This window comes from Austrofundulus limnaeus, unplaced genomic scaffold (assembly GCF_001266775.1).
Source record: "Austrofundulus limnaeus strain Quisiro unplaced genomic scaffold, Austrofundulus_limnaeus-1.0 Scaffold50, whole genome shotgun sequence".
Lineage (NCBI taxonomy): Eukaryota > Metazoa > Chordata > Actinopteri > Cyprinodontiformes > Rivulidae > Austrofundulus > Austrofundulus limnaeus.
Window position 1 is genome coordinate 1,025,012 of NW_013952452.1, and position 13,438 is coordinate 1,038,449.

Sequence of the window (13,438 nt, forward strand, 5' to 3'; positions counted from 1 at the left end):
TTTATTTAGTTATTACTATGACAGAACATAACATAGAGTCATGGAACTTTTTTTTAACATCATTATTGATTTAACTTCCACTGTGATATGTGAACATATTAAACAATTAAACACAATACTGTGTATGAGCTCTAAACACGCCCCATCTTCATTCATCTACATTTTGTTGTTATGATCCCTTCAGAAGTCAAAATGTCACAACGGTGTACATTTGAAACAGACTGTCTAAATATCTGATTATAAGCTGTTTATCCTTGTTAAATGATAACAACATAGTTATGCCAATACGCGAGCGGCCTCAGAYGTGATGTTGGTCAATATCTATTGACAGACAAATCATTGTTGTTGTTTTTTCTTGTCGTCATTGTCCAGACCCAATGCATGAGGGGCTAAACTGGGAGTGAATGTGATTGGATTTTCAGTCTCCATCATTAAATTCCCATGCGGGGAATACTAATTCCAGTATTTAGTGCGGTGATGCTGGGGCTTGCTTTCATCTTAAACTGATTCCAGTCTAATTAGATTGGGCATGTGGGGGGTGGTGGATGTATCCGTCTGAACTAATCCCTGCCTCTCTGTCCCAAACATTGTATTATCCAGAGAAAATCCATTGGCTCCAGGCGATTCAAAGCCAGATCTGCCTCCAACTGCAGGCTCTGTACTGTATCATCTGGAAAGCTGTTCCTAGGAAGCTGCACTGTACGGCGAGGGTGGAACCTAATGGTCATAAGTGATGTATGGGTTGCAGAAAACRCCATTTAGAATTTACAGTAAACCTCTTATCGTGTATTCAGGGCAAGATCGCTCACTGCTTTGGCCTCTTTAGCAAAGCTGCGTCTAAAATATAAAATGTTTTTTTTTTCAAGTTAGCCTTTTTTATATGGTGTTGCATCAAGATCAAATTAAACTGCCTTAAAATAAATGTAATTTAAAACTCTGCGTTAAGGCCTTAATTATTTTTATGTGGCCTAAAGATAAGCAGTTTATACCCYCAGGAACTAAAACAGCACCTGAGCAATCCCCCTCATGAAGAACATGGTGAAAAAAAAACGGTCCTTCTTCTGGGAGCTGAGAAGGCCGAAAAAATAAAAAAATAAAAATRAAAGGCCTTCAGCCATTGTTCTCCACAAAGGTCAATCGCAATTCAATTCCATAATATGGAAGGGGGGGTGGGCTAACGCAGAAAGTGCCAGCATTTTAAGGGTGAGCAACAGGAAAGGGCCATTCAGCAGAACAGTTGCACCCTGTGTGTCAGGCACATTCGTCAAGGGCGAGGGGTGAACTCGGAAGAGTGGAGAAAAGTGCTGTTTTTTCAAGCTTTTACATGTGGCCGTTTCACTGCACGTACACACTAAAGTGTTTGTAGCCAAACTATAAAGACCACGACTGATTCGGAGTGAAAAGATCCTCATCCTCTCTTTTATTTTTGTTGCCCTTGTGAAATTTCATTAGGTGGATTTAACAACTTGTGAATGTCGGCTTCCTGCGTGACCCTGACACTGGTGGCGGACACATCTCACTGGCAGGGTGTGATATATTGTGTTAAGGTGTTCCAGAGGTGCAATTTTTAATGTGACAGCCTGCACTGACCTCACATCTAAAAATTCACCCTCTTGTCTGACACTCGCATCCATTTTGCCTCTTAAAAGTATTCTGAAAGCAAAACACTGAAACTGGAAATAACACCATTTCTTATATATCCATCTATCAAATGGAAAATCAAGAGTAAAAGAAATATAAAGTGTTTATAACTCAATGTTGATATTTTGTGTAAATAAAAAGACAAAGTCTAACTTTCTCAAATATTGTCCTCAAATATCTCAAATATTCAAAGGGGTCTTATTATTGGTTCTACTGACTTGATGAAAGATCGTCAATTTTTTAACACTGGCTGCTTCTATATTTTTCAGGAATATTACCTAAAAACTGTTAGAATATCATTTTGAAAAAAGGGGAATGATCATCATTTACTCAGACTGGAAGCTAAGAAGACTGATGGCTAAAGGGGATGCTTCATTTTGGATGTGATTATTCAAAGAACAGTAAAACTTTGCTCAAGGAGTATCTTGACGTGTGACAGAGAGAAAAAAATATCTTATTGTAGAGCAGCCATTCAGACTTTATATCTAATAAATATGATTCCAGTTCAATTCTAAATTTTACAAGAAGTCAGTGTAGGATCCTGACACAGGAGAAATCCAATCTCTTGTTGCAGTAGCAGTCAAGACTGTAGCTACAGTGTTTTGAACCAGCTATATGGTTTTGATGGAACTAATTGGACACCAGACTAGACCAGAAAAGAAAAGCAAAAACAACTCAAAACTATTCTTCAAGTATCTTTAAATGGTAGGGCTGAAAACTTGTGAAAAAGCAATCACAGTTCAAAGAAAACCTTTTAAGGACCTTCAGCTTGGGAGGAAAAAAAAAACGATTCAAGACCACTTTAAAATGACTATAAAGTAAATGTAATCAAATGTAGGGAAAATATCTGGATGACAGAAATGTTGAACTTTTCAAAWATAAATTGACAAATATTTGTTGAGACCAGACTGGTTTGCAGATACAGTTTTTAATGTATCACAACAATGAGCAACAAACATACTTGATGAACTATTTCCAGAAGTTGTTCAAATACCATCTACAATAAACGTCATTTCAACTATGACAACAGGTCTGTGACAAAATAAAAAAAAAGTTTCAAAACCATGTTATTACCGTGATACGGTACAGTTGAGACCTCAAACAGTACAGTAACAAAAACTAATGCGACTACTCTCTATATATAAAACATCAATAACATTTTTGGTTTAGTTTATTTAAAGTTTTAGCCATAGGGGCTTCTTCTTATTAAAACCTCAGGGTGCATTTCCTATGTAACCCAGATGTTGTAGAGTACATATTGTGAAGGATATGATTGCGCCATGAAAATCCCTTTGACATCCAGAAGAGCAATTCCAATATCAACCTTTTGAAGGCTGTCCCGATAAACATGACACAATCCATCCAGTTCTTTCTTTTTTTTAGTTCGTTTTTTTTTTTTTTTTCCTTTTTGGCTGCTGTGCAGTTGCAATATATATGTACAGTTATATTGTTGGACCATCCTTTTAGTTGGTTTCGTAGCTTTTACCAGTCCTTTGTGTGGGAAGTGTCCTGTCTGATGCCAGCATCGTAGCACATGACGCTAGCTGACAGTTCAGTCTTATAATGCTGAGCCACAAAGTGGGGAAAGGCAAAAAAGCCAGAGTTGTGAAAGCCTTTGGAATTAGGACAGTCGCTTCTGTTTGTACAATGGCAGAATTGCACCTTGGGAGGCCAGGATGTCTCACATGAAACACAATCAAAAAGTGTCTTCAGGAATAAAGTAAATGTAAAATACTAAAAATCTAAGTAATGACATTAAAAAGCTCACACAAAATTAAAATCAAATGTTTTGCTTAAAAACTTTGAAATTAAAAACACCTTTACATTTATAAAACATAAAAAGAAATGTCATTTGATTTTATTGTTTGAAACAATAACTAAGCATGATTTGATTTAACCTGTCAAACAGTTGCATTACATGCTACTTGCTCATTTCAGAATAGGAAATACCAAAAGCAATACATTTTTGCATTTCTTCATAATAATAAATTTGTACCATGCACAGCCAACTACGAATATGTACAACAGCTCAGCTTTCTTTGTTCACAAGCCTTTTTCTTTCATACAAATAGCCTTCTGTTACTTTGGAATGAATTACACTGGTTACCAAACTAGAAAGTGATTTGTAAAAATTGAACACCCTTTGAAAGCTTTCACATTCTTAGTTCCACAAAAAAAAAAAAGAAAAAAAAGGAAGAAAAGACGCTAAAGCCAATAATAATTCTGTATTTTGTCTGGTTGAAATTGAGAAAATTTATGGCAACTAAATTAACATTACACAGTAGCAGCAAATGTTGTAAGGTAATACTCTGCAATGTTGAAATAACTGAACGTGGGAAAATAAAATATCATGTGTTTGACTGTGGAAAATCAGAAGTGCCAAAAACTTAAGAGGATGTTAACCTATGCACTAAACGTCTGCATTTAGGTTTAACACTGTTTTAAATCCTGCAAGTACAAACAAATAAAAAAAATGTTAATGGTAATATTAAACACAAAAGCTGTTGTCCCCCTCTTAAAGCAGCGTATTTGCCAACGCATAGCAAATTAATATATCTTTTATTTTAACATTGTGACCAACTTGTACCTTAACAGTTTCAAGTATACAGTACTGCTTTCTTTGATGCACCAATTGTTAAATAGGTCTTTAGATCCTGTAACAAATATGGACCAATATGCTGCTGCAACAGACACAAATAATAATTAAAACACATACATACTTACATACATACATACATACATACAAACTRAAAAAAAAATCTATTAAATTAACAAATGGCCTACTCAAATAATAAAGAGACAAATAAAAACAAATTAAGTGCACTATAGTTCAGACACAAGCGGGTACCATGACAGTACAGCAATTCACAAATGAAAAATGTTATATTCACATAATCCGAGAGAGTCTATCAAAACTAGAGTTATTACCTCTTCAGAAAAGGGTGTGAGCGGAGGTAAAAGTGAGAAGGTAAGAGTTGGCACAGATTAGTATACTACAAGAAAAAAAGGGGGGGGGTGGGAAATAGATACAGCTTGTTGTAAAACAAACTGGCAAACACAGGGGCATCATACACAATTACTTCACCATTCTAAATTCCCTCAGTGGCAAAACCATACTGTCTTTGTAGGGCAAAAACTAAAAAGAATATGCACATTGTCCATTGTAACAGTAATATTGTCTCTTGGTACTCTATACACATCAAGGAAATGCGTCCGATAAAGCTTGACATGTTTTGGTTATAAGCCAAGTGTACCCAGGCTTGGTGCTGCTTCAACAAATGAGAAATGTTATGTTCTGACCTGAGAATTTAAAGCTACTGAATTACACCTATCTAAACTAAGAGAGATTCTCTTTGAGGGTTCTGGATCGTCATCCCATACAGTACATGCTAGCATTTGGAAAACAATCCAGCTGAGGTGCAATTTACTATCGTGAGAGTTTTTGGCTTGAAACAAGTTCCCCGGGAGAACTTGTGAGATTTTTTTCCTACTCCATGTTTTTGTATACAATATAAGCTCAGTCAAGCATTTGCAACAGTTCTGTCCATAACAAAAATCAATCAATATCTTGCCAGCATATCAATATGGGAAAAACAATCCTGAGTCAATCATTTGGTACTGTAATTTTTTTGGGTTAAGAGAAACTTTGGAACTGCAGTTTAAAAAGTCTTATTTTTTTTTCTTTAAGCAAGGGATCCTTTTGTCACACCTACACACTGAACATATCCATTCTGATACTACTGAAGCTCGCGTCTAGGCCAGAGGCCGCCTTAGCCTTGACCTCCAACGCATTATCTAAGTCATCCAGCTTCTGGTTTAGCTCATTGTCAGACTCATCTGAACAACTCTCGGCGGGTAGTGAGGTTGGAACCCCTGAGGTGCTGCAGGAAGTTGAGGTAACCGTTGAGGGCGAGGAGAGGGGAGGAGGGGGGGAGGCAGACGGGGAAGAGGAAGCAGCTTTCCGGGCTGTGGTGGCCTGGAACAGGACATTTGGCCAGGACTTCATGGACAAGCGAGAGAGATGAGGAAAGGTGTTATTARAAGAAGCTGCAGACTGCGAGGTAGATGTGGTGTTAGGAGTAGGGGAGCAAACAGAGTGAGGTAATAATCTAGTATGCTCTTTGGCATTTCTCATTGCTTGTTTGATTGTTTTCTCTTTGTGCAAGCTCGACTGAAGGTGTTGGCCAAGTGCTTCGTTCCCATTAACAACCACGTTGCAGGCAACACAAGTGTAGTTGCTCACTGCTTTTCGAAGCACTGTTTCTTGCGGGTCAGTAAAAGGATGTCCGAAGTAACAGAAGGACTTCTGATGTCGTACCACTGAATCTTCATCAGCAAAAATCATCTGGCACTTCCTGCATATAAACTCATGCTTGACAGATGGTACAATAAACGCGTCTGGAAAATCCACGGTACTTTTGGTTTCTGTTTTCGGTTCTTCTTTTGTGCTTTCTGTTGAAGAGCCTTGGTTGTGGTCATCCTTAGCTTCTATAGCTTCTTTTGGTTTGAAGGAGTTGGTTGTAGTCCTCTGTATGCTCTGAGGTGTCTTCACGGGGTTCGACCTCTGCTGCTGCTGCTCGAGGTGTTTCTGCTGCTGCTCGAGCTGTTTCTGCTGCTGCTGCTGTTGCTTTTGCAGTGAATCCTGGAGGGACTGGTGGTACTGCTGGTATTGTTGCAGAAGAGCAGTTGGGGAGAGACCAGCAGCCATGGCAGCTTGTGGAACTGCTGCTGGGCCATATGGAAACAGGCTCTCCAATCCACACAATGGTGGAAAATAGCCTCCCGCCTGAACCCCTCTAGGAAGCTGTGGAGAAAAGCAATTGGGGAATCCGGGGAGAAAATAGGGCAAGAACTGTCCCCCTAGAAAAGAGCTGGGATCACCTGCAGCAAGAGCATTCTGAAGTGCTTGAAGCTGTGAAGCATCCAGGGGAGTCTCACTTCCTGCTTTCCCTGGCGCTTGACAATGTTTTTCTCTCGTTTTGGCCACGCTGGGGGTGTCTGGGCGTGAGCTGCTCTCACTCTCTCTGTCCTTTACCTTCATTTGAAGTGCCTTGTCTCCTGGTTTCTTGATGCTGTCTCTCTCGGAGTCGGTGCCTTGCTGCTCTGTATGGTTTACTGTTGCCAAAGGTGTGGAGGGAACAGGAGGAGGAAGAGGAGGTGGAGGAGGAGGAGGAGGAGTCTGCAGAATGGTCTTGGTTGGGGTAGTGCTGAGAGACATGGCAGGAGAGGGGGTGGCTGGTGTAGGGAACCCAAGCATGCCCGCACCAGGAGACGCTAAAGCTGAAATACAGTGGTATATAAATATGGAAATATTCAATATTTAAATAGTCAAACCCAAATCACTTTGGAAATTTATTTGTATAAGATAAATACATAACTGGCTGAGTTTTTAACTTTCTTGTTCGAGTTTTGTTATGGATCAAAACTGTCACATGCGCTTTAAAATAAATGTATATTTTAGAATATTTAAAATATAAATATAACAAACCTAAAATAGAGGGAAGCAAAGAAAAACAAAATACATTACTCAGATAATTTGGCAAAAATGTCTCTAATTTTGCAATTAGCTGTTCAACTTTGAAGCTGACATTATGCATGCATTTACTACAACCATTCGTTAAAAAATATTACATCAGTTTGAAAAATATTTTTTTGAAAAAACACTGTAATACAGAATAACAATATTATAAAATAAAACAATGAACAAAGTTCAGTTCATAAAGCTTCTAGTCTTGTTTAATAAATATATTGTTTGTCATACTAACTCACCAGGTGTGTTGGGTGGGAAAACAGGAAGAGATGATGGTCCATTTACTCCAGGTAGCAACACTGGTGGGAGGCCAGATAAGCCTGGGTAGCCTGAGGGCAGGCTGAGTCCGTGAAGTGCATTATTGTTATCTACTGCAGTCTGTTGCTGCTGGCCAGGTAGACTGAGTCCCTCACCAGCTTTTTTCATCCGATCTAGCTCTTGCTGGGCCATCAGCTGACGGACAGTGGTTGGTGCTAGGTAGTCCTTTTCTCTATCCACCTGGTTTCCTAAAGTTTCTTGCACTTTTGAAATGTGCTGCTTGGAGAAGATGTGGTCTCTAACAGACATGCGGGCAGTGTATTTTACACCACAAAGTGTACACTCAGCTCTGGGTCCCTCCGGTGAACCTTGACTTATCATGAATGGCTTTCCAATGTTAATCTTGAATTTCTTTTCTTTAGCGCGGGCATTCTGGAACCACACCTGGACAACACGCTTCGGAAGTCCAATCTCGTTGCCCAGCATCTCGCATTCTTGCATTGTAGGAGTGCGATAGTCACTAAAACAGGCTTTGAGTACTTTGAGCTGAAGGTTACTCATCTGGGTCCTGAATCGTTTGTGGCCTGGCCGCTCCCCACTGTTGTTAACTTTTCCAGATTTACTGAAAGGATTGCCTGCCCCAAAAGGACTAGGAGAGCTTGGATCAGCAAGGCTTGATGATTCACTCCTGTCATTGTTTTCATCCAATTCATCGTCTCTGGAGCTGAAGTAAGAGTCACAGTCCTTTCCAGAGAAACTGAGAGCAGGGCTCACCATGCTGAACTGGAATCTTTCATTTCCAACATCAAAATTAGGCACCAGCCCTTTTCTGTTGTCACCAATCTTGTCTCCTCCATTGGCAGTTAGGCTCTCAACCTCATTGTTGTTACACTCATCGCCAGTTGTAGCATCACTAATGGCTGTATTAATTGATGATGTCTCATCAAAGTCCATCTTACTGAGATCATAAGATGAAGTTTCTGCTGAATTATTATTAGGCCCTTCAGGTTCATCACAGTTTTCAGCTTTTAAGGATGAAGGGCTTAAGAAGTTTTTTACTTGCACCTCAGATGGTTTGACTGGAGTTGAGGATGCAGCAGGCAAGTCATACTCATTTGGCTCAGTCTTAGTAGGCAGCTGTGGGTAGTCAAAGAAATTATACTTATTTGGACTTTCACCTCTTTCGTTGTCTTGATTCATCATTGGGCTTGGTGGCAAGCTAAAACCTGCCTGCTTAGCTTCATGCCAGTGTCTTGATCGTATATGACTATCTAAAGCAGATTTAGCCTTAAATAGTGCCCTGCAAAATGGACATTTCTTATGGGACTGGGATGGCCCTATAGCCCTAAATTGCCCCTTTCTCTCTCTCGCACGAGTGTTTTGAAACCAGACTTGCACAACTCTCTTTTTCAAGCCAACCTCTCGTGCAATGTGGTCCAGCATCTTTCTTGTTGGATTAGAGTCGAGAAGATATTTGTCATAAAGGATCTCCAACTGTTCTGGTGTGATGGTGGTTCTCAGGCGTTTATCTCTGTGTTGCTCTTCACTGCTGTTACCACCATCTTTATCGTTAGCGGTTTCCTCTTTGTCATCCAGTTTTCTCTTCATTGCACCAGAGCCTGTGGCTGAGGCCATACTAGAGCTACCCTGAGAAGGTATTTGGGAGAGCCCCCCAGATAATAACTGGCTAGCCATTAAGGGGTTGTTGGGATCAAATATCATGTATGGCATATCAATTGGTCTTTCGAGGAACTGAGAGTGAAGGAATTGGTTTTGGGCAGCCAAAAAATGCATGTGCTGGTGTTCCTGCCACAACTCCACAGTAGGGAATGCGATTTTACACTGTTCACACTGATACTGAAGCATTTGGTGGGGCAGACTGTTTGTGAGTGAAGAAAGTGCCAGGGAAAGTGGACTTGAGGGCACTGTAGCTGCCTGAGGCTGGGAATGTGGTCTTGACAATTGTGGTTGAGGAACTTTCTGAGGGGGTGGCTGAGGTGTGCAGGCTTTAGAAGGTCTAGGCTCTGGTAGTGACTTGACTACTGGCGAGGGGGCAGTTTCAGCTTGTTTTAGCTCTGTTTCAGTTGCAATGTCTGGCTTTGGGGAAATTTTTCCCATTGCAGTACGGGGAGAGGCCATCACAGGAGAGCTTGAGCCAGAACTGGTGGAAGTCCCTGTTTGGGATTGTTTTGGTAACTCTAAAGGTACATGAATACCCTTAATTGAAACATGTTCAATAGTATCTATGTATTCCTCACAGGTGTTGTCCTCATTATATTCCTCATCTTCATCCTTATAGCACAGTTTTTTCTGGTGAGTTATAAGGTCAAAGATGCGTGGGAACACAATGTTGCATTTTTTACACTGGTACTGCATGTTGCTGGTTCTGATGTACCGCTCGTTGGTCAACTCTTTTTTCTCACTGTCTTTGCAATCTGCCTGGTTCTCATAGCTCTTGCGAGCTTTTTGACGGGCATTTTGAAACCACACCACAATGACGCGTGTTGGTAAGTTGAGCACAGTTGACAGCTGCTCAATTTCGTCATCTTTTGGATAGGCATTAGTGTCAAAGAAATCTTGAAGTACCCTCAATTGATAATCAGTGAACCTGGTCCTGGATGACCTCTTGTTAATGCCTGAGTCAGTTCTATAGTACTCATGTGCACTGACCTGAGGCTCCATTCTGATATCTTCCAATGTAGTAATCGGAGGAATGTTAAAATTGTAAGGAGAGTCTTTACTCCTCTGCCGTTCTTTGAACAGAGTGTTGCGGAACCAGTGCTTTATGACTTTTTGGGGCAGACCAGACTTATCTGACATCTCCTGAATTTGCTCTTCATTGGGAGAATTGTTGATATCAAAGTTCGCGCGAAGGATTTTAAGCTGCTCGTCGGTTATGCGGGTGCGTGGTCGCTTGAACTGCGATTGGCGGAGGAAGTTTGGATCAAGACCCAACTGCTGCTGGCAGAGCTGTGTAAGGTCTGTAGAAAGTGAGTCCATAGTGGGTAGCTGCAAGGCCAGCTGAGGAGGCAACCCTGGGTGCTGAACAGACTGCATCATTAACGGTGGGAAAAGTGGCAGATCTAAAGGGACAGGAAGCTGGACTTGAGGTGGTGCAGGTGGGGCAGTGGGTGGTGGAGGAGGGGGAGGTGGTTGGGGTGGCTGAGTTTGGATTGAGGGTTGATGCGCAGTTTGGTGAGGAACAGGAACTGGTGAAGGGGCTGGCGTTTGAGCCTTTGCTATCGAAGGAGGAGGAGGTTGAGGCGCTGGCACTGTGGCCGGAGCACTAGGAGGTGGAGGGGGTGGCGGCGGCGGTGGAGGTGGCGGTGTCTCAGGTGAAGCAGGGTTTATTGGATAGAGCTTGTCGTAGGCCTCTCTGTACTGTTGGGCAAACTTTTCAAGCTCAACGTATGGGAAAAAATGACTGTGCACATGTTCCTGATGGCTTTTGAGAATAAGCATATTAGAGAACAGCTTTCCACACATCCCACATTCAAGCTTATCAGTGCTCATCTCCACTTGTTCCACTCCATCTTTGTTTTTCTTTTGGTTTTTCTGTCTGTTTTCATTGTACTGGATGACCAACTCAAATCCAAAGTTCTCTAGTAAAGCTTTGGCTGCATTACCCCTTGCTCCTGACACAATCCGTGGAGGAGGAATCAGTGGCTCTGGGAATTTTGACTTTTTAGCATCTTTGTCTTTTACTGCATCACTCACTGAATCTCCTACATTCTCCATCTTTGCCCTGTTTTCCTTTTTTTCCAAGTGTTCTTCTGCCTCCGCTGACAGCTGCATTTCCGAAATTGACACGGGATTAGATTCCGTTTTGGATTTGTGGTTCTGAAGTTGCTGGTTTTTCTGCTGCTGGATTTGCGACTGTATATGAGAGGCTTGATTCTGTTGTTGCTGCTGAGCCTGTTGCTGGGCTTGAGCCTGTTGTAACTGGTGTTGCTGCTGCATTTGCTGCTTCAGATCCTCAAGGAAAGATCCTGTAAGGCCAGGCATTCCAAATGCTGCTGCTGAGTGCAGGGCGAGTTCTGGATTTATGCTGAACTCTGCTCCCGGTATGTAAAAGGGGAAGAGGAACTGGGGCTGCTGAAACTGGAGCAATGCTTCTGGAGTCATTGGAAAATGTGGGAAGAAAGCTGGGTTGAGGAATTGAGGCTGGAAGAAGGCGGCCTGTTGCTGGAGATCATGCTGAAGCTGTAGCTGCAGCTGGCTTGACGATTGTGCTGACTGGTGGTTGCTTGCCTGTGCTGAAATATGGTCTGTAGTAGCGGTTTGTTTTGAAGTGCTGCTGTTAGGTTCTTTGGGTTCTACGTTATTTTCTTTGTTAGATGAGGGCGTCCCACTTCTAGCAGTATCCAAATTGCTAGTATTCCCTTGTGCACTTGGGCCTGGACTTTTTGCAGGTGCTGGACAACTGCCTCCAGTGACGCTGCTGCTGCTGCTGCTGCTCGTGTCAGTTTTGGCTGTTCTGGCTTTGGTCTGGTGCAGTACTGATCGCATATGAATTTCAAGGGTTGAGCTTTGGCTGTAAGCGACGTTACAGATGCTGCACTTGAACGGTTTGTTGTCAATGCTGTTTGTCGTCTCCTGTGGAACTGGGCTTGATGCCTCTTGAAGGACCTTTTTTAATTTGTGCAAGTGTGAAACAGAATTATAGTGCACTAGAAGGATGTTCTTCTGGGTAAAGGACTCTTTACATACTGTGCACTTATAAGGTCGAGAGGGGTCCAAAAATTTCTCCATTGTAAAGTTGGGGCCTTTTCTAAATGGCAGTGTACGTTTAGGTTCTGCTCCCAAGTCGTCCAGTAGAGAGCTACTGTCACTTCCTGTAGGACTGGGTTTCTCCTCTTGGTCCATTTCATCATCTTTGTCCAAGTCATGTTCAAAGGCCTGACCTTCCTCTAAGGCCCTTGCCTCACTCTCAGTGATGTCACCGTTCAGTGGCAGATTTCCTATTAACTGTTGTACCTCAGCTTCACTAAGTTCAGGATGTCCATTCTCCAAATGCTTTCTGAGGGCCAGGAATGTCCGAAAGCTCCGTTGGCAAAGGCTGCACATGGTGGCTGCTCTTATAGCGTGGTACTGAGAATGGATCTGAAGCTTCTGCATCGTCTTAAACGCCAAGCTGCAGTGGTTGCAACGATATTTGTAGACGTGACGATCAGATACAGAGAGTTGTTGTTGCTGCTGATGGAGTTTTTGGAGCTCACTGAGGTGGTCTTGGAGGCTATCAGGTGACTTCCGGTCATGTCCTAACCCAGTGACTCTCTTCCAGTCTGGGGCTTCTGAGGCCTCCTTTGGGGGCTTGAGATCCTCACCTTGCAGGTCCAATTCATTCTTGTCTTGACTGGTCAGCTCGTCTTTTGAAAAGTTTCCTACAAGAATAAAACAACAGTTTGTAGTATTATTCACAATGTCCTCAACGATCATACTATTATGGTTAAATAAACACACAGTCACATTTATAAATCAGTTTCCATTAATTACTAAATGAGAGGATATTTTTTTTAAATTCAACTCATTTACCTTGAAAATTTCCTGACCCATCAGTAAGAGAAGTAGGAGAATCCACTAAAGACACAGTTTTCCCCTGTCCCGTGTGGGGATGCATCACACAGTTTGTCGTAGACGTATCAGGTCCGACAACCTTGAAAACCAAAGAAATGTCTTTAGAAATGATTTTTTACTCATTTAAAGGGGCAATATCATGTAAAATCAACATTTTTGAGTTTTATATCATGTTATAATGTTATACACTCATAAAAAACATGCCCAAAGCCTTGCTCTGACTCATTCATGCATGTTTGAGAAATCCTGCAGCATTTTTAGGAAGCCATGCTGAGGAGCACAATGACAGGTGGGGACCAGAAATGCCTTTTGGTACCAGAAACGCCCCTGGGTCGTGTCTTTATGCCAAACTTCCTCATGGCAGAGCGCACCCCCCACCTCCCAACACACCCCGCCCATGACTCCTGCAGGCTCTCGGGTGAAAGTGAAACC

At 41.9% G+C, this 13,438-nt stretch overlaps 1 protein-coding gene across 4 annotated transcripts in view; it reads right to left on the reverse strand.

Moving 5' to 3' along the window:
• Positions 1–3,460: 3,460 nt before the first annotated feature.
• Positions 3,461–13,438, reverse strand: part of zfhx4 (zinc finger homeobox 4) — an 89,362-nt gene continuing 79,384 nt past the window's right edge. For all 4 annotated transcript variants that reach the window (XM_014008471.1, XM_014008469.1, XM_014008472.1 and 1 more), the window contains exons 10-12: positions 12,965–13,085; positions 7,411–12,813; positions 3,461–6,921 (exon numbers count right to left, since the gene is read on the reverse strand). In XM_014008471.1, the coding sequence (XP_013863925.1) occupies positions 5,351–6,921; positions 7,411–12,813; positions 12,965–13,085 (7,095 nt within the window). In that variant the 3' untranslated portion in view covers positions 3,461–5,350. The remainder of the gene's footprint in view (positions 6,922–7,410; positions 12,814–12,964; positions 13,086–13,438) is intronic.